This window comes from Leptosomus discolor, chromosome 5, assembly GCF_034619465.1.
Source record: "Leptosomus discolor isolate bLepDis1 chromosome 5, bLepDis1.hap2, whole genome shotgun sequence".
NCBI lineage: Eukaryota > Metazoa > Chordata > Aves > Leptosomiformes > Leptosomidae > Leptosomus > Leptosomus discolor.
Genome location: NC_141395.1, coordinates 40476839 through 40502104, shown reverse-complemented (window position 1 = coordinate 40502104; position 25266 = coordinate 40476839). Strand labels below are relative to the sequence as shown.

The 25266-nt window shown below is 51.0% G+C and overlaps 2 protein-coding genes across 2 annotated transcripts; both read right to left on the bottom strand.

Moving 5' to 3' along the window:
* Positions 1-5785: 5785 nt before the first annotated feature.
* On the bottom strand, positions 5786-6998 carry LOC104353411 (interferon lambda-3-like). The gene is made up of 5 exons (XM_009959982.1): positions 6837-6998; positions 6503-6580; positions 6185-6328; positions 5994-6074; positions 5786-5881 (listed from the first exon to the last, which is right to left on the bottom strand). The coding sequence occupies exons 1-5, from the start codon at positions 6996-6998 to the stop codon at positions 5786-5788; spliced, it is 561 nt and encodes a 186-aa protein (XP_009958284.1).
* A 5929-nt stretch (positions 6999-12927) lies between these two features.
* Positions 12928-16057, bottom strand: LOC104340026 (putative methyltransferase DDB_G0268948). The gene is made up of 6 exons (XM_009959981.2): positions 15935-16057; positions 15496-15656; positions 14979-15192; positions 14238-14338; positions 13351-13488; positions 12928-13021 (listed from the first exon to the last, which is right to left on the bottom strand). The coding sequence occupies exons 1-6, from the start codon at positions 16043-16045 to the stop codon at positions 12934-12936; spliced, it is 813 nt and encodes a 270-aa protein (XP_009958283.2). The 5' UTR covers positions 16046-16057; the 3' UTR covers positions 12928-12933.
* Between the last annotated feature and the right edge of the window lie 9209 nt (positions 16058-25266).

The window sequence follows — 25266 nt, the reverse complement described above, 5'->3', positions numbered from 1 at the left end:
AACAAAACATCAGAACAAGGTTCCAAATCAGATTAGAAAGTCACATTTCACCTGCAGGTCTAGTGAAAAAAAAAGAAAACCAAAAGCTTTATTTTGTTTTTTGAAAGTTTGGGTTTCTTGCCTAGACAGTCCTAATTTTGGCTTTTTTTTTTCCTTGAAGCAAGTAATCTAATTCCATCTCCTGAAGCATGGCCTGCCTGCAGGACTTCGTGTCCTCGGTGGTCACAGCCCCCAGTGACAACCTGGACTTCGGACCTGGGATGAAACTATGGAGGAGCCAGCCCAGCACCATGAGAGGGTGTTACGTTTCCAGCTTCTGGCTTGCTTGACGATTAACCCAGAACCCTTTTGCCTTTAACACTGCCAGAGCCTAAGTACCTGCTCCTCTCTGGGGCAGACCTTAAGGTTTTCAGTCCACCCCCTAATCTATTACCTGTAAAGATCCTAACAGCCCACAGCTATGTGCCGACATGGCACGACATGTTGCCTACAGCTGTGATTCAGTCAGGATGGTTGAAACGGGTGACTGACGCTTCAGTCTGTTGAGATGGCAGTAACCAAGGCAAGTTTTCAGCAGTGTTTCGCAGGGATGGAAAGCCAAGCAGTTTGAGACTACAGGCATACCCAGTAGCACTGGTGTGCAAACAGGGTGCTTGGGATTAACCCTGGCTCTTTCTTGCACCTAAAAAGTTGCACTACAACAGACAGAGATCCGGGAAGCCCACAGCTCGTCAGCTTTTAGGGAGAGAAATTTAAGGAGCAATGGACAGCACAGGGACTGAGAGCTCCTTCGCTCTAACGCGTTGTGGACCTCTCTTCTGCTGTATAAGATGATTCCTTGAGAGAATAGCATCTGAAGCAGCATCAAGAAAGCACAGTCATGATCCTCCACCCCAACCCAGAGAAGACATCACGGGGCAGACTGGGAACCAGGAATGACATGAAGAAATATTTATGAAGCATATCTGAACTTTTCTCCTTTGTCTTTTCATTCCAGAATTTTGGGATGGGACCATTACCTTGGGCCTGTGACAGCCAATGCCTTTTTTCACAGCTTTCCCATCAACCAGCTGGAATTCCCTTACTACTTTGATGACTCACAGTCATGCTCTAGCGCAGGCAAGAGGCTGTTTCTTAAAACCTGAGCCTTTAAATGCCTGCACCAAATTTATTTCAATTGCTACACCTTCCCAATATACCTTCTGCCATTTCTGCCAGATTTGGCATAAATCGCAGCTTCCTGTTTTGTAAATCTACTTTTTTTTTTTTCCCTTCTCAAAGGCTGTTACATTTATCTGTCAAATCTATCAATGCTGGGCCCAAAGATTTCAGGCTTTTATCTGAAGCAACTGGAGACAGGGCTTTGCGCAGTGGAAGGAGTGATCATGCACAGAGAGTCGTGGTCTCAGGGCAGTTAAGTCCTCCTTTCTGAGGAGAACATAGTGATCAGACTTCTTTAATGAAAAAGAAAATGAAAAATACCCTGGGGCAGGGGCATCTTCCCTGGAGCCAGGAAGCTGTCCTGGCCCCATCTGCAAGCACTTCTATGGGAGCATGAGTGCAGGGGGAGAGTCGCGGGATGTGGGTTGCTGGGGGAAGTTCTCCAGAGACAGAGGAAAGGGTTCAATCATGGTTACAGAGGTGACAGCCAAAATGAGACTTCTGGAGTGCAGGGGAAGCACACCATTACTAATTCAGGAAGCAGTTTGCAGTTCCGGGAGCCTTCAGCAGCTATCTTTTGGCCTGTTCCTCTAGTCTAAATTGCTGGCTTTTGCATGAAAATGAGTAACCCATCAGCCACTTGTACATGTGCAGCTGAAGTAATCTGCAGTTCAAAGTGGAGGTTACTTTTCAAATAACCTTTTTTGTCAAAGCAGATTAAAAGCAGTTGGATCTCATAGAACACCGTCTCCCTAGATGGCAACTTGGGAATGTACAAAATGATTCCCAGTATAATTGCTGGTAGACCAGGAATTATTATTTTCAATTGCAAACTGCACAGAACGGGAGGAGAAATTACAACAAGAGCATCAGTATCTACTGTATTGGGAAACAGTACGTTCCCGTAACACCAGCAGCAGCTCATTTCCTATTCCTCAGAATGCAAATCATCCCCCAAAAAATGTTCCCGCTAGGTGAGAGCACATTTATTCCTTATGTATTATCAACCTGGGTTCTGGTCGGCGGGTTTGGAGCAGAAGTTTATGACCCAGGAGCGTATAACATGATCCATCAATAAAACTCGGTGGTCTGCTTGTTTGATTTGCCTCCAGAAATGTCACCTGCAACGTGTTAGGCAACACTCCCTGCAAAGCTGCAGAGTTGTTGCCACTCAGGACCCATGTAAAGAAGGCTGAACTGAAAAACTCCCAAACTCCCCTGCCTTTTCTGTAATTTGGTAGACAATTCCCCTGCTTATTCGATAGGAGCACAAAACTGTATATACATGAAATAAAAACAGCCCTACCAAAATAAAACTGCATTGCATAAACAGTTCTTGGAGGGAGAAAATAAAACATCTCAGCAGTATGTCTTAGCCATGTCACTCATCGGAGGACAAGGATATTCAGATTGTGTTGAAAGTGGCACAAAAACCTCATCAGAAAAGAGCAGCAATTGGGTAGTTTGTTACTGCCTTACCTTATCCAGACATCTGCCAAATCCCAAAGGGCATTATGCTATTTTATTTACATCCTGTGGGATTCCAGGATTTTAAATCCTGCAGGACTTTCCTTTCAAAAAAGAAACCCTTTCCTATTCAAAACCGAGTTGGGCTAGTACAAATTTGCATGTATAAGCAAATACCCTAATGAGCGCAGGGGTGCTGCTGCTGCCTGGCACAAAGCTCCCCTTGTCCAGCCAGGAGGAGTTCGGCTAGGAGGTCTCTCAAGCTGGCACAGGCGAGGAGGGCTGAGATTTAATGCAAACAAGACCTTGACATCTGCCCATCGGTCACCAGAGGGGAGCCACAATCGCTTCTTGCCCATGTGCGAACACCCTCCAGGAGAAGCAGAGGGGCTTGTTCTGAGCTACAAAAAGTTGGCAGGACCGTTAGGCTAACGCTGGCCAGCTGCAGCACTTCCAGCTCCATCCCCATCCCTGTCAGCCCTGCTCCTAGCACCCCAAGGAGCCTGGCCCGTCTGGCAAAGGGACAAAAATATTCGCCCCAGCTTTAATTTGCGGCGAAGTTGCTTTGCATGGGAGATACCGGGAGGTTAATCGGCCAAAGGCAGCTGCGCAGGGGCAGCGGGGAAGGTATCGGCACATCTTTTACTTCCTGCCCTCGCAGAACACCTGAAGTGAGGAGCACCGCAGTGGAAATGATGCCTTGCGAACCCAGCAGAGAGATAAAGAGGGAAAGGCAGCTGCGCAGGGGCAGCGGGGAAGGTATCGGCACATCTTTTACTTCCTGCCCTCGCAGAACACCTGAAGCGAGGAGCACCACAGTGGAAATGATGCCTTGTGAACCCAGCAGAGAGATAAAGAGGGACTGCTCTTCCCTGGGAGTGATTTCTGCCCTCGCCTTCTGCTCAGGAGAGCTGTGCTGTGACCCTGCCGCCGCTCAGGGAATAGAGCTAATTTCCTTCTCCAGAGGCAGGTGCATGGGCAGCCCTGCGCCTTCCTCCTGGGCACCTGCAGCAGCATCACGTACCGTTTTGTGGCAGCCCCATTTTGCAATGACTTGGTAGATATCTTAATGAGAGCAGGGTAATCTAAATACACCTGTTTTGAGGGGATGAATAAACACCTTCTGCCCTTATTAGGGCACATCCATGTATTGTTTGGATATGCTCTCCATCATCCATGGTCTCCACATCCATGTATTGTTTAGATATTGCAGCGTAGCACTTTTGGCCAGAAATGTTTTAAAAACTACCTCCCCCCGTAGATGTTGGCTATACGTAGGCCCTGTAGAGAGGGATTTCTTGCAAGACTTCAAAACCAGGGCCAGAAGGAGGGGATGCTGGGATGGACCCGTCTGAAGCAGGCACTGATGGCACCTACCTTTTCCTGAGAGCGTGTGGCCAGACAGGCAAAGCATTGCTGCAGCCTGTTTTTGGAGAGATGAGCTGTGCCAACGTGCAACACCAGACACACCGCCAGGGCTTTGCTTGCCTGTCCGTCATATCGACTCTACGGCATTTCCCTCCTGATGGGTTTTCATTGCCTTGGGTGTCCTCCTGACGTTAGGTAGTACCAAGGGTATGGCCGGATGGTAAAGTCTATGAAAGCTCCCTAAAGAGCCTGGCATCTGGCCTCTGCCTTCTCCCTGTCCCAGTGAAGCCACTCCACATAGCATGGAAATGCCTCTTGCCCAGGGTTTCTGGTTTCGGGGTGGTGTGCGTTTACATGCTTGCAGCAGGACGGGCTTCCCTCTCCCCTCAGGGTGTGCTTGCCTTCCCCCTTGAAGTCAATGTGGCCCAAGTGCGCAAGCGTCTGCTTGAAGGCATGTGCTTGGGGGTGTCTCAAGCGGCCCAGGCCTGTCACTCCCGCAGAAGCAGGTTGCATCTGCAAAAGACAGAGGAGCAAGAGCCTTTCCCCACCTTTGTGCCAGGCTACCTTAGTATGAAGCATAATTTGAAAACAGAAGGTTTCCCTCTCCATCAGCAATGACGTTTCATTTGGAGTGTGTCCTTGCGAAGCCTGAGCAGGACGAGTGGGCAGTACTTGGGACATGTTTTGTGACAAGTGTTTATGGCTCGCGTCCCAAACCCTGCCACTAAAAGCAGCAGCTGTAAGATTGCCCCAGCCTCAAGCACCTGATGGCTGCCCTGCGCTCCTCCCCCTGCCACCGATACCTATGCCTTTTGGGTCCCAGGCCTTTGGGTGGCCCTCAGGTTCGGATGATCCCTCACCCCAGGTGTGGCCATCACATGTACAGCTGGCTACCGTGGCTACCTGCCCTCCCCTGGTGACCAGAATCATCTCCCCAGCCTGAGAAAATAGAGATTGAATGAGGTTTGGGTCTGCTCACAGGTACTTTTCCTCCTCTCCCCAGTGAGTGCCTTACTTCCCCAACTCCTTGCTCGTCCTGACCTCCCTAAATCCTTCAGGGATCTTCTGAGAGCTCCTGGGCATCTGTCCTGGAAATGGGTGGCCAGCAGGCTCCTGTCCCCAGGCAGGCAGGGACAGCCCTGGCCACAACAGCATCCATCCATACCCAAGGGCAAACCCCAGGGGGGCGGTCAGGGTGCACTCCCAGCCAGGTGGAGATGAACACAAGTACCAAAGTTCTGCTAATTTTCAAATGCTCACAATTCACCTCAATGTCCGCCGTCACCCCTAACAGAACTCGCTTTTCCGAAGGGATGATATTACAGCAAAGTGTAGTACAAACATATGATGGCAGCTTGTCTGTTTATGGTATCTATTTTATTTTTCGTATTAAATAGCACATAAAAATAATTTATGCAGGAAAATATACATAAGATACTCTGTAATAAATATCAAGTACAAAAATAGATTTCCTTAAAAACAATCAGTGTTTTAAAAACCAGCAAAACAAAAGATATCAAATAAATACATTTGTCCCCATTGAACAGCATCTTTCAGGAACGGCATTTCCTTACCTCCTCCCGAGCTGTTTATAAATACACAATAAACCCCAATAATTTAAAAGACCGTGAAAAAAATACTGCTCCCTGAGCTCAAATAAATAAGAAAAATGCTTGAATAGGAAATACAGTCCAGTGATGCAATAAAGATCATTTTTCTGAGTCCCCGGGGCATCCTTTGGGATGAGCATGGTGAGCACCATGCTGTGCCAGCGGTGCTGCCGGCGTGGCTACGTGCACTGCTCCCGGAGGGCCGCGCACCGCAGGTCATTCAGTACTTGGAAGAGGTGGAGGATGGTGGAGGCCTCCAGGCAGCCGGTGGTCTCCTGCGGCGTGGAGAAGGGGTGGGTTAGTACCAGAGACGGGGTGCAGCAAGCCCCATGCAGCCATGCGGTTGCTAACACACCAAAAAGCCCTGGCCTTGCTGCCCTGACTTACTGTTTCCTTGGCCGTCTGCAGCTTCTGCAGCCAGTGCCTCAGCTTCCCGGAGGGCTGATGTGAAGGAGACTCTGTGGCCACCTGCAAGGAAAGCAGCCGCATAAGGACCGGCGATGCCCTGTGGCACTGCTGCCGGCACCGGGGCCGCTGTGCTGGCATGGGGTTGGGGGGTTTTGGGAGGGGGCACTCACGCAGCCTCGCAGGTCCTGCCGGGCTTGGGTGAGAAAGGCCAGGGGCCGCTGGCGCGTCTTGGCAAACCTAGGGGCAGCAGGGATCCCCAGCATGGTGGTGGCGAGGTCCAGCTCGGCTTCCACCAGCATCACTCGGTCGGGCACCTGCGGGCGGGAGCATGCCAGTTAGGGACCCACATCGCCAGGGCTGGCCGCAAGCTGGAGGACGGGGGCCTCAAAGCCCTGCCTGGGGGTGCAGATGGAGGTGGGACCGGCTGACGGGGGGTCCCAGCTGGAGGGGGGGGGTACCCCCTTTTAACAGTGTCGCCTCACTCTTACCGACAGCTCTGCCGTATTCCATTTCCGACGGAAGAGCATGATGTTGCATTTGCGGTCCGACAGCAGCATGATGTCCTCCTGCAGGCAGAAACCAAGAGGGACTGAAAAACTGTCGTCCTGACTTTTGGCGATGTTGTGCAACCGCGGCCAGCCTTGAGGGGTTTGAAATTTGGCCCAGCATCCTTCTTGTTCCCAAACTCCCTTGGAAAACATCCTCCTCCTCCCCAGACTGCTGCAGAAAACATCCATCTTGTCACCCAGGGTCTCAAATTTGGCATCCCCTCTACCTTGCCCACCCACCAGCCCACAGCCCTCGGTTGCCAGCAGTACTCACAAACTGCTCCTTCATCTTCTGCACAGCCTTCAGCTCGTGGGGTGCGAGGAACTGGTACTTGGTCAGGCTGCAGCTCTTCTTCAGGGTGTCCTGGAGGAAGGCGGCTCCAAGGCTGGCCACCAGCACCAGTGCAAGCAGCGGGGTGAAGCCGAGGCACAGCATTTTGTTGACAAGAGCCTGATGGTGAGTGGGTTACAACGGGACGAGGGGGCTGCGGTGCAAGAAGCCGGACAGGATGAACCAGAGCTGTATCCGCTAAGTCCCTGATGTAGAGATGCCTGAAGGTGTTGCCGTGGGTGGCTCGCTCGGCTGCGGGGCTGCTGGGCTAGTGGATAATCCCGGGGAGCTGCTTCGCCTCTCTCGTCGTGGGTGCCTCGCTGCCCCATCTCCCCAGCTTTTTATGCTGCCTGACCGGCGTGATTGCACTTTCATGTTGGCAGGAAAATCCACGGCCTGGCGGCTCTGGAAACAGGAAAGCGAAAGTGTTGGCGGAGGGAGGCGCCTCCAGCTGCCTGCCCTGCCGCACGCCTTTACAGAGCGAGCGCACCCGACGTCCCGGGGATGCAGGGGGTGCTCGGGCTGCCTTCAGTGTGCGCCTCTCCGAGGGAGCTGGGCAGGGGGATGGTGCTGCCACGTCAAGCAGCACAGAAGTGCTGGCAAGTGCGGGGAAGCCCGGACACGACCCAGCTCGGCACCACACTGAAACCTGCCTGGATGCGGTCCTGTGTGACCTGCTGTAGGTGAACCTGCTTTAGCAGGGGGGTTGGACGAGATGATCTCCAGAGGTCCCTTCCAACCCCTGCCACTCTGTGATTCTGTGAAAGCTGCAGGAGACCCCCAGGCATGCAGCCCCATGGGGTCAGTGTTCTCAGGGCAGCCAGAAGGGTTCCGGTGCCTCCCAAGTGGCAGCAGGAGTTTATGTCTCGGTTTCCCTGTGTGAAGTGCAGCACAAGGGCCATGGCAGGGATGGGGTGAAAGCAGTAAGCTGAGAGTGGGCACTGCTTAACGCAGCTGTGGGCATGAGCTTTATGTGCTTATTATCCTGAGGGACCAGAAGCAGCAGAAAGGGTGAAATCAGAAGCACTTCCACCCAGTCTTTTCGAGGTGGGACACAGGGTTGTAAAGGGAGGCTGACGGAAATGAGCGGGGCTGCCACCCCCACCAGCCACTGGAGCTGGCTGGAGCTTCCTCCCTGTTTAGCCTGAAAACACAAATATCACATATTGACATCTCTCTGCCGACAGCTAGAACGGTGTCCCCATTCAGCACAATCCATCCTTCCCTCAAGGTAACCCCCTGTGGTGTGAAGCCATCACCGCTGTGCTTTTAGTTTTATACATCCATCAAGCATTAAATATAGAAAATTAGAGAAATGCCTGTATCTAAAAAGCAAACACACAATAACACAGAAACAGACATAAATGCACTTTGCGGTGATTCATGTGGTGGTCATTAAGGAACGCTGCTCCAGAAGGACCCAAGTTTTAGTGTTTGTGTTTGGAAATAAACATTCCAGGAGTCCACCAAATGAGAAAAATTCTTACACAAGGTTGTGGAAAGATACAACATGGGGTGGGCAGACCAGCGTGGACATGCTGTGCTGAGTCATGGAGATGGGCTGGGACTTCCAGATGCTGGCCACCCCAGCCCCTGCTCTAGCAGGGTCAGCTGGAGCAGGTTGCCCAGGACCTTGTCCAGTTTTGAATATCTCCAAGGATGGAGACTCCACAGTCTCTCTGAACAATCTGTGCCAGTACTTGACCACACTCATAGTAGAAAATTGTTTTCTCCTGTTCAGATGGACTTTTATGTATTTAGGGTCATGCCCATTGCCTCCTGTCCCATCAGTAGGCACCGCTGAGAGCCTCCGAGCCTTCTCTTCTCCAGGCTGAACAGCTCCAGCTCTCAGCCTGTCCTCATACGACAGATGCTCCCATCCCTTCATCATCTTCATGGTCCTTTGCTGGATTCTCTACTGTGGCTGGTGTGGGGAGCCCAGAACTGGACATGGCACTCCAGGGGTGGCCTCACCAGTGCTGAGTAGAGTGGAGGGATCACCTCCCTCAGCCTGCTGGAAACGCTTCTCCTAACACAGCCCCGGACACCATTCACCACCTTTGCTGTAAGGGCATGTTTCTGGCTCATGTTCAACTTGGTGCCCACTGTGACCCCCACATCCTTTTCTGCCATGCTGCTTTCCAGCTGGATGAGCCCCCTCACATCCTAGTGCCTGGGGTTGTTCCTCCCCATGTGCGGGACTTTGCACTTCTCCTTGTTGAACTGCATGAGGTTTCTTTCGGCCCATTTCTCAAGCTTGTCGAGGTCCCTCTGGATGGCAGCACGACCCTCTGGTGCATCACCCAGTCCTCCCAATTTGGTGTCATTGGTGAACTTGGTATACTCTGCCTCATTGTCCAGATCATTAAGGTTAAGCAGGACTGGTTACTGGCCCACAGGAACCATCCAGTCCTCCTTGAGCCCTTCCACTGCTCCAGCAGCATCTCAGAGAGCCCAGGTCTTTCCTGGAAAACCACAGTGAAGAGGAGCAGAGAGGGCAGGCACGGAGCAGTGTGGCTTGGGCAGTGGCTATCTCAGCTTTGACCAAACCAGGTGGAGATAGGGCTTGGAGAAGAGCCAGGACACAAAAATATGGCGCTAAAGCCTGACAGCATGGTGGGCACAGGGTTTTCCTTGTCTATTCCAGCAGAAATAGACAGCACCTCAGCAAAAAAGCCTGGTGGATGTTAAAAACAAACATGGCCCCCAGTGAGGGAGGGGAGGGAGCAGGGGTTCCAGCCCTGCCTGGAACTCTCTGGGTCACAGCAGAGTAACTGAAAGGTGACAGTGGCTCAAGGTCCCATGTGGTGGAACCCAGCTGGCTCACAGGACAAGCACCACAGGGTGTTTCCTCCTCCAGAGTGGGGTACAAGCCAGGTGAGGGTGCCTTGGCGCCTGGTTTGAGGCCTCCAGCAGCCACTGTCAGGGCTAGAGCAAGGTCCCCAGCACCCAGACAATGATGTCCAGCACCTGCTGTGCTGGTCTTGCCAGCAGCCATGGGGAACAAGAGCAGGGTTGGAAGATGGCCCTGGCACACACACATCCACCACGAACCACTGCCTATGCCACAGGCCCCCACCAAGCATAGTGCTAGGGACACTCTCGGGTCCGCAGAGCAGCAGGATCCAGCTCCTTTGTCTCCTCTTCCCCATTGCTGTGGCTTTTGTCTCCTGGGTGTAATTTCTGGTTGCAGAAGTGAAACGTCATCTCTTCATACAGGCAAAAGGAAATCAGAGGCACCAAAGGAAAAGCAAAAGCTGAGTGGGCAAGCCGGGCTGTGAGCTCAGTCCCCCACCACTCAGGGCAGCTGTGATGAAGGGTCTCCTGTCCAAACATTTGCTGCTCACTCACCACCAGCCATAGACAAAGCCATGGGGGCCTGGCTGAGCAGCAGTGAGGCCTTTTCCCTAATGGGATGTGGTCTTGCCATCCTGGGCATCGGCACACCTACAGGCATCTCGCAGGGCAATGCCATGCTCCACTGTACCTCCGTCCCCAGCCTGGGCAGCAAAGCCTGGCTGCATTCAGCACAGCTCCTCCAAACCACGCTAATGCCAGCTCCTGCCATGGCAGCACAGGGTTCCCCAAAGCTGGCACAGGCTGGGGGCACCACGCCATGCCCAGTGGGTCTGCAAGGTACTAGGGACTCACCAGTCTCTGCAAGTGCTCCTGCCCTGGTGGGTTCCAGCCTCAACTACAAACAGTGCCACGCCGGGAGAGCAGTGCAGATGGCAACAGTGGAGCCCCCTCCTTGGATTCATGCAGCCCAGGGGGTTGGAGCCACTCTGATCTCAGAGTAAGAAATCCCAAGTGTGGAAGAGGCCCCAGGCATAAGGAAAGTGAAAACAGGCAGGGCTGCAGGCAGGGCTGACACGAGTGCAGGGTGAGGCAATGGCCCTGTGACTCACACATGGCATGAGCACAGAAAAGCCTTGGTGGCAAGCCATGCTGCTGGAGTGGGTAAACATGAGCCCAGATCACTCCTTCGCAATCCCTTTTGGAGCCAGTGGGCTTGTCTGGGAGGAACTGGCTCCTGCTGAAGTCACTGGTCTTGGAAAAGAAGATAGAAAGAACCAAATAAGTGCCCCAAAAAAGCTAGCTTTGAAAGGAAACACCCTTTCAGGAGCCCTGCCTGTGCTGCAGGGGGCATCAGGCAGCCTCCACTCAGCAGCCATCATCAGACCTATCCCCACTGGCCCATGGTGTTGGTGCTACCCAAGTGCTGCTGGCCCTGCTATGCCCCCCAGAACCCTTTGCTGCCTCTCGGCACACACAAGCTGCAGCGGCTGCTGCATTGGCTAGGCTGGTTTGTGCCGCTCTGTGTGCCTCATGCTGCCAACACCATACTCGCTCACATTGGTGATGCAATCCCTGGTGTTACATCACAGCCAGGCACTCGCTGCATCACCCTGGAGGATGTGCCAAGTGTCCTGCCAATGTGGGGGAGGGAAGGGCTGTTAATTGCAAAGTTAATTAGAGAGCAGAATTTAAACAAATTGATTTAAGTTTAAAGTAAGGAACCAAACAAGCACTTTTTCCCCCAGAGCCTTTGTGCCAGTGGTGTGACCTCCCAGGGGACATCTTCCTGCCCAGGCACAACTGCAGGGATGCAGCTCACCAGGACAAGTGCTTCAGCTGAGCTGGGGCCACCAGCATCCTGTCACCAAGGAGGGCCCTCTAGTGCTCCTCCCGAGGATGACAAGCCACCACCCCCATCCTCACCCGGCAAAGGAGGTTTCATGGCTGCCGTTCACCCAAACACAACCTGTAGCTGGTGCAGCCTCTTCACCAGTGACTGGTAACAGGGCTTGATCCAGCATCACTGCTTGATGAGGTCTTCTCCAACATGTGGCCATGGACACAGAGACTAGCCTCACATCAGCAATGGGCTTTCCTCCCCATAGCTGTCCTCCTGGTTGCCACCAAACAGGGTCAAAGCCTTTACTTCCCACCATGGGCAACCTGAGCCAGCACTCAGTGACCCCAGTGGAGATATACCCAGGGTTAAGGAGGCTCAGTCTCTGCACCCATGGCAGGACTGTACCCAAGAGCACCATGACCGCAGCTGAAGTGCCTCCACAGAGCAAGGCCACAGCCCTCCCCAGGGCATCAGGGTAACCTTCTTGCCAAGGGCAGGAATTACAGGAAAGGGAGAGGCCATGCCCAGACTTAAAATATCCAGAAAGCAAACAGGAAAGGACCTGTGCTGGGCTGTGCCCAGCTTTGAACCCTGTTACCTCCATCCGCTCCTGCCCAAATGCAGGCTCTAATCTTCCCTTTGTGGCATGGGCAAATGATAGCGGGCTGGGACTGAGGGGAGGGCAAACCTGCTCCCCTGCAGCAGTGATCCCAGAAAGGCTCCCAAGGCATGTTGAGGGTGAGAAGCATTGTGAGGGCCAAAGCAGCAGCACTAGGCAATCCTGGGACAGATAAGCTGCCAATACACCTGCCCCAGCCAACAAAGCACCAGGGATGGGGTCACACAGCGGGCAAGAACAGCACCTTTCCAGCTCGGCCTTCAAAGACAGCATGTAGCCCCTAGTTCAGCCCAGGCAGAGAAATTTTAGGCACCCTTTCTACCAAAAACCCATCTCCCCTGTGAAACTGAACGCCACTCAAGGCCTAGGTAAGCAACGTCCATGAAGTGCAGCTATTCCCACCCCAGCCTATCAAAAAGTGGAACCACCAGGAACTTTTTCCTCAGCATTTTATTATTGTTAATTGTGTAAGAAATGTAGCAAGTTTCTCAGCTGTTACTGTGATTCTCACCCCCACGTGCAATCCAGCCACCACTGGTCTGAAATTGGACCCTTCCAGTGCTGAGGGCACAGCACTGGGCAGACTGGAGGACCAAGGTGGACAGGAACCCAAGAACAGGCATGAACATCCCCATCTGCTTTCCACATAAGATCAACTTTTTAATCACAAAAATAAGCATCAACCTTCCCAAGGAATAAGAGTAGTTACAAGTCAGGTATTAGGAGACAACCCACTTTTTCCTTCTCTTCGAAGACCAGATCAGGAGAAGGGTTTCCTCTCATCATCCCTTGTACCCCAGCACACAGACATGCCTCACCCAGAACTCCACTGGGGTTTCACGAGAAGAAATTCCCATTATCTCCAGTATCCTGAAACAAGAAGCAGAGGAAGAGTCTCACCTTGCCCAGCCAGCTCCCACCCGACATGGGGCAACTGGATACATCAGTGCAACACCACCATACAGCTACATGGACTTAAAAAGTCAACTGACTCAATCCGAGGTCAACCACGCTGTGAGCAGCTGAGGATCTGCTGTTTAACCTCTGACAAGAATCCAGTCACACCTGTGGGGAAGGAGGGAGCACATCATAGCACAGCTCACTTCTAGCTTTGAAGGGGTCTCCAAAACCTTACCCTACTTGCACTGCATAAGACAGGTCCTCCATGTCCTGCTTGTTTTCCCAAGTGGTTTTCTCACCTCTTTTCAGTCTCCTGGAGGAGGGATTTTGCAGCTTCAGGGTCATTCTTCATAAAGGCTTGATACGGAGAGACAGACTCTAAGTAACCAACCACACCAGCAACCGTCATGGGAATTTTGTCAAAGATGTCAGTGATTCTAGAAGGGAGATGGTGAAGAAAGAAGCATTGGCAAGTTAAGTCTCAAAGGCAGCGGAACAAGGACAACAGATCGAGGCCATGGTGAATAAGATACCTGACACCATCAAAGAGTCCAGCAGACTTTGCAGCACCAAACACAATGGTGGCATTTGGTGGGTCAGGAGCTCCAACTGATGCACTACTACTGGAGAAGCAGATGGTCCCAGGGACCATCTAACATAGTCTGTGACTTGAATAGCCCTTTTGATACTGGCCTACCCACAGAGCCTGTTCCCCTCCAGCAGCCAGGACACCAACACCTCTACCACACCACGGCCAACACATCCTTTTTGCCTGCAGTGTCAACCCCTGCCCTGTGCTTTGATGAGAAGGCAGGCACTGGCTCCCTGGAGGTTTGGGGCAAGTTCTTACTCTCACTCCATTTTTCCCCCTTCATTCATTAACCCATCTGCCCAGAACTCTCAAATTATCATAAACTACCAACTAAAAAAAAAATCTAACGCAATTCTTCCTTGAGCAGGAGGAGTCCTTGCAGCCCTTAGACCATGCTTGCTGAGCCAGCATAGAGCTGCATCAAATCCAACAGGAATGGAAGTGCAGCCACATGGCTCTACCATGATGCAAAAGCATTTGCTGAAACCCGGCTCCCTTGTGTCCTTGCTGGGCTGGTGGCAGAGCAGCCCCACAGAGGAGCAGAGATGCCACCTCTATCCACTCCCGGTGCTACACCAAGGGGTTTCTGCTCACCTCTTCTTGTCTGGAAACGGCAAGGCCTCAAAGATCTCTTTGTAGTCTTCCAAGACGAGTTTTACTCTATTATGCGAGTATTTCAAAAGCACGTCCCAGGACTGTAAAGACAGCATATTAAAAACACAAAACCACATGAAGCTCAGTTGCCACTTAACTCAGGTTCGCTTGGCCCTAGATCGGATGTATTCATACATATACTTTTTTTTAAAAAAAATACTCCTTGCATTAACATATACCAAAATCTTGCTTAATGTCAAGAATTTAAGGATTCTATTTTATTATAGAGATAAGGGTTCTGTCCTCCTCCTCATACTGCTCTTACTCATAGTGGAAACCCTCTTATATGGAGTTGTTAAGACACTCTTTGTCAAGAAACATCACTAAAAAACCTCTTTCCAGTTTCTACTTCCCATTGGGTTTTCAGGACAACAGAAGTCTCTTTGATGATACCAGCCCCTCTAAATGTGCTCTGCAGCCCTTCTCCCCACACCAGGGTCTACCCTATTAATTCTAATGTCCCTCTTCTCATCCAGCTGGCCCTAGCACTGCATGGGAGCCACTACACCCCATCTCAGCCTTGTCTCTGGGTTTAACCATCCCTCTGCCCCATCCTGTAGTAGGACTCCCTTGGTCATATCTCCCAAGCCCATTGCTTTCCTCTCTGCATCCAAGTACTACACATTTCCCCCTGCCCAGACCAGGGGGGAAAGCCCTGAGCTTTAGGTTTCATCACCTCACCTCCCTGAAGACTTTGGTCAGCTCTTCAGAGCAGTTTCCATAGCGCAGACTCATGTCCACAGTGTAGGTGCTGATGGCCACACAACCACCCGGCTTAACCACCCGGTTTGCTTCTCTCATGAACTTCTCGATATCAAACCAGTGCGCAGCTGTAAATGAAGTGAGGAGGTCCACTGAGGCATCCTCGAACGGCAGCTCCTCTGCAGGGCACATGCTGGAAGCAGGAAGGAAAAAAGGCAGTGTGTAATATGGAAATTAAGAAGTAGGACATGAATCAGTGGGTATTGTTTTTTTGAGTGGTTTTTTTGTTTGTTTTTTGGAATCAATAATGATCATTTGGGATGCAAGACCATGGCTACTGGAAGTCTAGGATAATGCCCATTCATACCAGGAATCCCATCAAGTGGGATTTTCTTTGGTGCCAGCTGTCTCTAACAACAATAATACTCACAAGACACCACCTCCACGTGAGGACCTGAATTTTGCCTTTGGCTGAGCTTGCTCCCCTGACACTCACAGGTAGGAGACGTTGGGCATGGAGGGGGCATCCCTGGCCTCCTGGATCTGTGCTTCGCTGATGTCTGTTCCCACCACCTTCTTGAAGTGCTCTCCAAGGAAGCGGGTACCTTGTCCGGACCCACAGCCAACATCCACCACCAGCTCAGCAGGGTTTGCTCTCTGCAGGAAAGAGGAGGGGGGATGAGTCTCAGCAGGTAGAAACCCAGTTTCTGTGCTTTTACCCCATTCCCTTCCCCAGCATCTACAGAGGAACAGCCTCATCATGGCATAACCTGTGGAAAGGCTCTTCTGGGCCCACAACTTGCCTGGAGCCCTATTGATTTCTTCTTCCCTGTGGCACCAACCAAGGTAACGCTCCCAGCAGGACAAATGCTACTGCCCACAAGTACACGCCACTGCCCTGTTTTTTTCCTACAGCCTGCACATACCCCACTCACCTTTTCCTGCAGGTAGGCAAGGATGGTTTGCTGCAGCTCTTTGCCTGGTGCAAACCTGTATTTCTGGTAGACAGCCGCATGCCCTCTCCCCTCAAACATCTGGGTGGCCATGCTTGGGTGACCTGGCACCTGAAAGGAAGCAGCAAGCCAGGTTTGTCACCACAGGATCAAACTCCTCCTTAGAATGTGACCACAGGCTCTAAAGTCTCCAGTTCCTGGCAGTCGCCTGGGGAGAACTTTGCCCATGATGCTCCAATGATGAAGCGTGAACCTGCTCCCCACAGATCCCTCCCACAGGCATAAGCTAATCACAGAAGCAAGCCAGCAGTGTCTGACAAGGAAAAGCTTTCTAGGTTTTTAAACCTTTCTCCTCCTTCCTCCTTTGCTTTCCCCACCCACCTGGGTATCTTCTGAAATAAATCACCATTATGGCTAGAATAGCTGTGAATTTGGGGGAACTGAGCAAAGCATGAGAAAAACCAACAGCACAAAAGTTTGGCTTTCAGGGTGGTTGGTTTTTTTAAAGGAAATCCATGATTTAGTATTAGCAACACAATCACCGCAACTCCCCCCTGCATTTTCTGAACCATCCGATATTTTTTTGTCCCTTCCTGCCCCAGAAACACACAAAGCCTGTTTAAATCCAGAGCCCCATTAAGCCCATCACCCAGAACCACGCACAACGAGACCCCGGGCCCCCACCAGCTCAGCCCCGCGTCCGCAGCACGGTCTGCCCAGCCATCAAAGCTGCTTTCACAGATACAGCGCCCAGCGCTCCCCTGCTCACCCACCAATTTAACCTCCCCCAGCTGCCACAAACCACACGGTCCCTGCACCCACCAGGCAGCGTCCCACCAGCCGAGGCCAAACAGCTGCTGGCACGTTGCTCGTCGCCCATCGCGCCACACCGGAAGGCTCTGGGCCATATCCTGTTTGTCTCGGTGCCCGAGCAGGCGCTGTCGGAGACCAGCAACGGTCTGGACGGCAGACCCCAAGCGCCTGCCAGACGGACTCCCTGCCTCAGCTGACAGGCAACTGCACCCTCTCGCATGCTCACTGCGAGCGAGGTGGGCAGAAGGATGCAACAACAGCGACTTTCTCGAGCAACACGCGAATATCCAACATCAGGCAATAAAGGGTTATTGTCTCTTGCGATGCAAGACGAGATGCTAAGCTAGGTGGCGCTTGGCCAGCTCGGGACTGGACGCTCCCAGCACGGAACAGCAGCTCTGCCAAAGCCCTTTTTGGAGGGGAGCTCTCCAGGTGCTCTCCATGTGCTCAGAAAAGCTTTCTCCCACCAGCGAGCCCCCCCGCCCGCCCACCCCGGGGCAGCTTCACCCCTTCTCTTACCGCCTGCGGCCACCGCTCGAAGCTGCCACCGCTCGAAGCTGCTCCCGCACCAGCAGCTCCCAGTCCGGAGCCCGGGGCGCTCTGGGCGCCCTGGAAGGGACAAAGGGAAAGGCAGGCGCCGCCCCCGGTCCCGCCCGCCCAGCAGCAGGGGCAGCGCGGCCGGCGGGGACCCGGCTGCTCCCCCGGAGGGGCGCGGGGCAGGCAAACCGGGAAGGCAGCTCGGAGAGGCTCTATCCCACCGGGATCCTGGAGCCCGGGGGCCGAGCCTTCGTCTTTAACGCGGTTACTGTGGTCGTTAATCAAGCACAGCTGTCAAACGCGCGCGAAGCGGGGCGGGTGCGGGGCGCGTGTGTGCTCAGCAGCTTGCACATCTCAGCAAGCCAATGTGAAGGGCAGCGGGAAAAGAGGAGTCAAACGCTACAGACAACCAAAGCCATACTTACAGAGGTCTGGCTGTACTAGAAGCTCCCTCCCGTTGTCCAGCAGAAAGCGAAAAGGTATAAATGGAGCCTGTATAACCTCAGCACCCACTTTGAGAGCACAGAGCGCTTGTATTTCAGGGCTAGGCAAAGCCCCTCCCCTGATTTGGGGCAGGATTTTCCCCCTTCGCATACCAAAGTAATGCTGATTACATACAGCTGAAGCCAGCAGAGCCATGGCTCCCTTGAAGCACAGTTCACCTCAGTTTGTATTTTGCACAGGGCTTGTGAATCTACACTCATTAGCATAGCCTTTAAGCCTCTCCTAATTTTAAGTGAAATCAGTGAAACTTGTTCAGGGGCTGAAGACAGAGGCCACCTTGAAGCAGTTTGCTGAATGCAAGCATGGGCTAAAGTTACAGGCTTTGTGTCCTGAGTATTTCATTTGGGTCACCTGCTGCTTAATTGTACCAGGGGTGCATATCTGCACCAAGAGAAAACACAACACAAGCACCAAAGGCCCCTATGTTTTCATAACCTGCAGTGTCCTGCAGCATCTGGCAAGAGCCTGGCCTTTTTGGGGTTTAGAGACACTCATTTTGCCTGTACCTTTGTGAGAGCAGGAATGCATACAGGAAGGGATGATGTCCTGGTCATCTGCACTTTTCCTCAGCCTGAGATCCCTATAGCGCGGGCTGCTCTCATGGGCAATGTACAGATGATATTTCACTGATTATCCTCTGGCTACTGCTGCACCAGACACCTACAGTAAAAGAAAATATGAGCCAGGCACGGGCTGCGAATGTCACCAATCCTTTTCTAAGCTCTCCCAGCCTTTGGCACACTGGTTTCAGCTGCCCTCGACTCCCTACCCCATATTACCCAAGTGAAAGCTAATCTCCAATGACCCTACACCCTGCAGCAATAAAATCATAGAATCATAGAATATCTCAAGTTGGAAAGGACCCATAAGGATCGTTGAGTCCAAATCATCATTTACATGGCTGGATTTTGCTTAGGTGATGGAAAAGGCATCTGGGTTAACAGAAAAGAAAAATAAGGCAGAAAGGAAGAGCGTGCGTCAGTGTAACTCCTTTGGGAAGGTGCTGGTGAGGCTAACCCCTGTGTGTTTGCCCTCTAGGTGATGGTGGAGTTTGCAGATGACCTTTTGGTCTCCTCAACTTTGGATTGCTGAGCCTTAGCCCATATGTGTGTTATATCCCAGGCACAGAGAATCAGACACTCTCCATCACCCCTACCAACCCACTTATTAAATCTGTAAGCTTTAAGGAATACCAAAGCACCCTGAGGTCTTCCCAACTTGTTCCTCAAACCTGCAGGCCCTGTGGATTTAAATTATATAGCAGGGTCCTGAATTAACAGACCTCCAAACCCCAACCTTAATGCAGAAAAGGAGAATGTAAGATACCAGCATCCTTCCTTACCTTCTCTCCTGAAGTCTTGCGCTCTGCCTCCTCCCCGTCTTTGTGCCTCTGCAGAGCGCAGTAGTAAATCGGCTGCCAGAGCTTTGCTTTTCCAAACAGCATCAGCAAGTTAAGCCCTAACCTCGTCTACATCCAGGAGATCAATTCCTGTCCTTGGGAAATAGAGAGGTACTTGTTTGAGTGCTTCTGACACCTCCCTGTGCTCCTTTGCCACCTGCAGTCCCAGCCTGTGCCGTGTCCTCACCTTCCTGCAGCGGCCTGGGCACGCAGCCATCCTCTCCGCTCGGCCACTAGGGCAGCCTCCGGGACCATTTCCAGAGAGATGTTTGAGGGTTTTTTTCCATTTGGAATGTATCTCACTCTGAAATTTATTAAAAAAAATCAGTCGATTTGGGGGAAAAAAGCCCAAATGAGACTCCTGTCAGTCTTTCTGTGTCATTTGTTGGTATTTTTCACCAACAGCACTGTCATTTCAGCAGTGCTGAAATGTCTCGTCTTGATATGGAAAAAGCCATTTTGTTACTATTATTTGGGTTAATTTCTTTGCACATCAGTAAATATTACACTGATTTTTTTTTCTCAGTGTAATGACATGACATCCAAGGGAAACAGCGCTGCCTTGTGAAAACAAAACCTCTGACATCACCTTAGCCGGATGCTTTGATATTTCTGAAGGTTTCCTTTCCCCTCCTACCTTGTTCTGGTGCCGGTGGGGAAAAGCTGCTCCATTTTATCCAAAATACAAATGTCACTCTCAGAGCAAGCCTGGCTCTGTAATTGTGTTCATACTGTCCTCAGTAATAACTTTCTGGCAGAAAAATCATCCCTAATTTCACTCAGAGAACTCAACTGGCTTCTTTTCCTGCAGCTAAAAAACACATGTTACAAAACTCATAAATACCTTCCAATTAATTATACCTGTTTCTCAAAGGGAAAATGAATTCTTATTTATTTTCTCCATGACTGTATTTTGAGCCCAGCCACTGCAACTCTGGGCCCTTTGGTTTTCTATCTGGGTGGCTTTAAAAATCATAATGAGTTTTCTCTTTTCTCCCATGATGTGTCTTTCACCCTCCTTCCATGCTGCTTCTCTGGAATGAAGTCAGTGTCTCAGTCACCCCCAGGTCACACCACTCCTGCCTCTGCCTGTCCCCATAGGATCCTGCCCACGGAGCTGAAACGCTGCCAGATATACCAAGCTGCCTCTGAAAGAGGGTGTCACAATTTTAAAGGCTTCGAGTACTACAATTAGTAATACTTGTAATATCTTCGTTAGTGACAGCCTTGGCTGCAGTGATCGCAACATTGTGGAGTTTGGGATCATGGTGAGCGCACAGAAGGTTCGTACTAAGGCAAAGTTTTTAGATTTTAGAAGAGCAAACTTCAGCTTGCTCAGAGCTCAGCTGGGAGGGATTCCATGGGAAGCTTCCGTGGATGATAAAGGAGCTAGAGAGTGCTGGGAGCTTTTCAAGAACACTCTCTGGAAGCAGAAAAACAGTTCATCCCCTTTAAACTTAAGGGAAGCAGGTAGAGCAAGAGACTCCCTTAGCTTAACTGTGAGCTTCTGAGTCTGCTCAAAACCAAGAGAGAAGCGTACCAGAGATGGGAAAGCAGAGGAATACCCATTGAGAACTACGAGGGCATTGCCAGGGCATGCAGAGATGCAGCTAGAAAAGCAAAAGCTCAGCTCAAAATTAAATTGGCCAGAGATTCAAAAACGACAAGAAAGGGTTCTTCACGTACATGAAGAACAAGCAGAAAGAGAAGGAAAATACTGGCCTGCTGTTGAACAGGAGAGGTGATTTAGTCACCCATAGTGATGGAAAAGCAGAGGTTCTCAACACAACACTTTCTTCGTCTCTGTCTGTACCAGCACTGTTGGGCCCCAGGCCTTGGGAACAAAAATCCTGGTCGAGGCAAACACAGACCCACTGTCAGTGAAGAGCTGGTATGCAAACTATCACATAACCTTGATCCCTACACATCGATGGGCCCTGATGGTATCCACCCAACCGTGTTAAGAGAGCTGGCTGATGTCATTGCAATGCTGCTGTCCATAATGTTTGAGAAGTTGTGGAGATTGGGGGACATCCCAGAAGACTGGAAGAAGGCTAATGTCACCCCCATCTACAAGAAGGGTTCGAGGGAGGACCCAGGAAATTACAGGACCATCAGTCTTACTTCAATCCCTGAGAAAGTTATGGAACGAATCCTCCTGGGGTCTATCACAAGTCACATGAAGCATGTGATTGGGAAAAGACAGCACGGATTCACCAAGGGCAAATCGTGCTTGACAAACCTGCTCTCCTTCTGTGACAAAGTAACCTGCTCGGTTGATGTGGAGTGAGTGGTAGGCATTGTCTACTGGATTTCTTCAAGGCTTTTGATATGATTTCCCCCAGCCTCCTCCTAGAGAAACTGATCCGTTACGGCCTAGGCAAGTGGTCCATGGGGTGGGTGGGGAACTGTCTGACAGGTCACACCCAGAGGGTGCTGAGAAATAACTCTTTCTTAAACTGGCAACCTGTCACAAGTGGGGTCCCCCAGGGACCGCTATTGGGCCCAACGCTGTTTAGTATCTTCATAAGTGATCTGGACGATGGGATCAAGTGTACCCTGATGAAGTTTGCTGATGATACCAAACTGAGTGGGGAAGTGGCCACTTTGGAAGGGAGAGCCACCCTGCAGAAAGGCCTGGACAGGCTGAAGAGTGGGCTAACAAGAATCTTACGAAGTTCACCAAGGACAAGTGTAGGGTCTTGGACCTGGGAAAACATAATCCAGGAGTGCAGCAGAGGCTGGGATCTACCTGGCTGGAGAGTAGCTCTGTGGAAAGGGACCCGGGAGTCCTGGTGGACAAGCAGTTCAACGTGAGTGAACGGTGTGCTGCAGCAGCAAAAGGAGCCAACAGGATGCTGGGTTTCATCAACAAGGGCATCTTCAGCAGAGACAAAGTAGTCATTATCCCGCTCTGCTCAGCACTTTTCAGGCGATATATGTGTGGAGAAATGCTAGGCTTGTAAGGTTCAACTTAAGCAAAGTAAAGCAGCATGTTTATCATGCCCTGGGTAGAGCAAGGACAAGACCTGAGCAACTTGCTCATCTGGCAAAAACCAGCAAAAGGTTAAGAATGCTGGTATCTGCTTCTCCCTTCTACAAACCTTGCGAGGGGAGGTAATAGCTGAAAGATGGAGCCTTGTGACGGCAAGACGGCTCTGTTTTGGCTAAGGAGTGAGGAACCAAGCAGAAAAACAGTTTCAGAACAAAACTTTGAAGGCTGTGATGCCCTGGAGTAAAACCTTTGCTTAATTATCTAGAAAATTAACATTACAGTTAGCGCCCCTGCTTATGTTCATGAGAATTATAGAGATCGTGCTATACATATACGACTACGTTACTCAACTCTCCGCCTAAATCATGCTATATGTAGCCCGTGGGAGGGGAAACAAAGAATTAGAGAATGAAAAGGGGAGAATAAGGGGTAAAAATTGGGAGAAAGGGACTGAAGAGCTAGGAGAGACAGTCAATGGGCTGTGCTTCTCTTCCTCACCCAAGATAGGGACGCCATCTTGGTAAGAATTGTGCCTTCGCCCCTGGCGAAGAATACCTGGGAAATCTTGGCCGGCATTATCATAGTATATTAGCACTATTGCAGTAAGGGTATTTATCAATGGCAATTCCATACCTGTTATCTCAGTCACCTTAATAAATTACCTGTATCTGCGACTTTGCAAAACTGTTTCAGTGAAAGCCCCTGGGAGGGCTCTGACAGGTAGATGTCACAGCCTTACTCTTAACGCGACACTGTGTTCAGTCTTAGTCCCCGCTCTACAAAAAAGCTGTGGACAGGCTGGAGGGGGTCCAGAGAAGGGCCACAGAGATGATCAAAGGCCTGGGAAGCCTGGCCTCTGAGGAAAGGCTGAGAGAATTGGGTTTGTTTCGCCTTGAGGAAAGAAGGCTTAGGGAGACCTTATCACCATGTTCCAGTATTTAAAGAGTGGCTACAAAGAAGATGGAGACTGCCTTTTTACAAGGAGTCACATGGAGGGGTAATAGGTACAAGTTATTCCTAGGGAGATTCTGATTGGACACAAGAGGACAATTTTTCACAATGAGAACAGTCAGCCATTGGAACAATCTCCTCAGGGAAGTGGCCAACCTCCTTATCACCAGGATAATGATCCAGGATGGGGCTGGCCCAGTCCTCCTTCCTACCTGACAGCCTTGGAGCTTGAGGGACATTTATTTAGGTGATAACTACACCAAGGAGTCAGAAAAGTCTGTAACCAGCAGGCTCTTGCTCACTAGGAACAAATAAAGATGGTGCAAATGTCTCCACCCCCGCATCCCTCCCCACCAAGAAGGTAGTGGTGATATGAAAATGTAATGGAATTGCAGCGCCCGAGGGGGAATGGGCGAAACACTCAAGGCATGCTGCTCCCTGAGCATCACCTCTGTCTCTGTCACCTGGGTTATTTACACTGTGAAGAAGCTGGTGATATTTTTCTTACCTTGTGAAGAAAATTATTTGCTTTTAAGACCTCAGTAAAGCTTCAGCTCTTGGGAGACTTTACCCTGTTTATTTCTTCTCTGATGGAAAAAGAACAAGATTTATAATCACAACGAGGAATAGAGGGAACAGAAAATATTTGGTATTTTTGCAAGCCTCTTTTTAAACCTAGAGGGCTCGGATTTTAAATTGATAAAGAGCATAATTCTCTTGGCTTACAAGCAGCGGGTCACAGGATAAAATCTCCTTGTAGGGAGGGGAGTTAGCCACAAACCAAGGATGTCTCAGCTGTTTGCATGGCTGTGTGTGTTGTAGCTGGGCCTCGAGGTCTCATCTGGGATTGGGGCTGTCCCTGCCCTCTCCCTGGCATCTGCACCCCAGAAAAAAATCAGCGTTCATGTGAAAAGAGAGCCCAGATGAAAGAGAGGCCCAGTGGATCAGGCAGCGAGAGAGAGGGGAGGGAGAAGAGAATCTCTGCAGTAGTGACTATTTTGGGGAATGTGCATCTGCACCCATGTAAGTACATGTCACAGCCAATTGCTGGGTCCTTTTAATAGCAGCTGGCACGTCAGCTGGTTATTCTCATGCTCAAGCACGTAAAAGAAATGGAGATAAAGGCAGGCAGGAGCAAGCTCAAGGGCAGAGGAGGGAGTCTGCAGAGAAGAGTGTCCTTGACTTTCATATCCCGCCTCCCGCCTTAGCTCATCCTGCCATAAATCCTTCCTTATGAATGACTGATGCACAGCACGTGGGGGAGCTGAAAGCCCTGGCTGAAAGCAAAGCCCCAGCATTGGGATCTTCTAGAAACAATAAGGATCAAGTCCTTCTCCTATGATTTCACCTTTTAACTAAGGAAGATGGGAAGACTGTGGGGCTAATGAATGAAATGAAATTTAGACGTCACCTGAGAATCCATGGCAGAGCACGCCGAGATCTCCCGTTCCCCAAGCAGGGACTGGAGTCTCCTCTGTGATTCCTGGCTCATCTTAAGTCTCTATTTGCTGACAAAAGCAGCACCAACAGCTTATCATTGTCTCCAATTCATTTGTAACTATAAAGCCATTGGTCTCTCGTTACCCGATGGCCTTAAACAGACCCGAATGTCCCAACTCACCTTGATGGCACTGCAATTCAGCACTCCAGCCCTCTTGGCCAAGTGGGTTCCCAAAGTGACTGATGTGAAAGCACCAGATGGTGATTTTGGTGTCTGCAGGCAGAGCTGGTTCCTGACGGGATCCTGGCAGTGCCATCAGATTTGCAGCGCTGTCGGGTTTTGCTGCTGAAATTCATTACTGTCCGCAACTTGCAATGCAGCAACTTGGAAAGAGGGCTGGACCTGGGTGGGAGAAGCAGCCCACCCATGTTTTGGCAGTGGAGTTCCTCTTCTCCTTACCAGAAAGCTTCAGACACTCAGGAGCAGACAAGATCTGAGAGAGACATGGAGGACTCTTGGGCTTTTTGGAGGGCATCAGATGTGAAGACTAAGGTTAGACACCTTAGAGAGTCCTTCTGCAATAGCTGAGAAGCTATTAGGTACCTCTACCTCCAGCTTCAGCCCCTGCGTTTCAAGTGCCCAGAGGTTTCCCACCTCTTCTCTTCTGGTGGGTA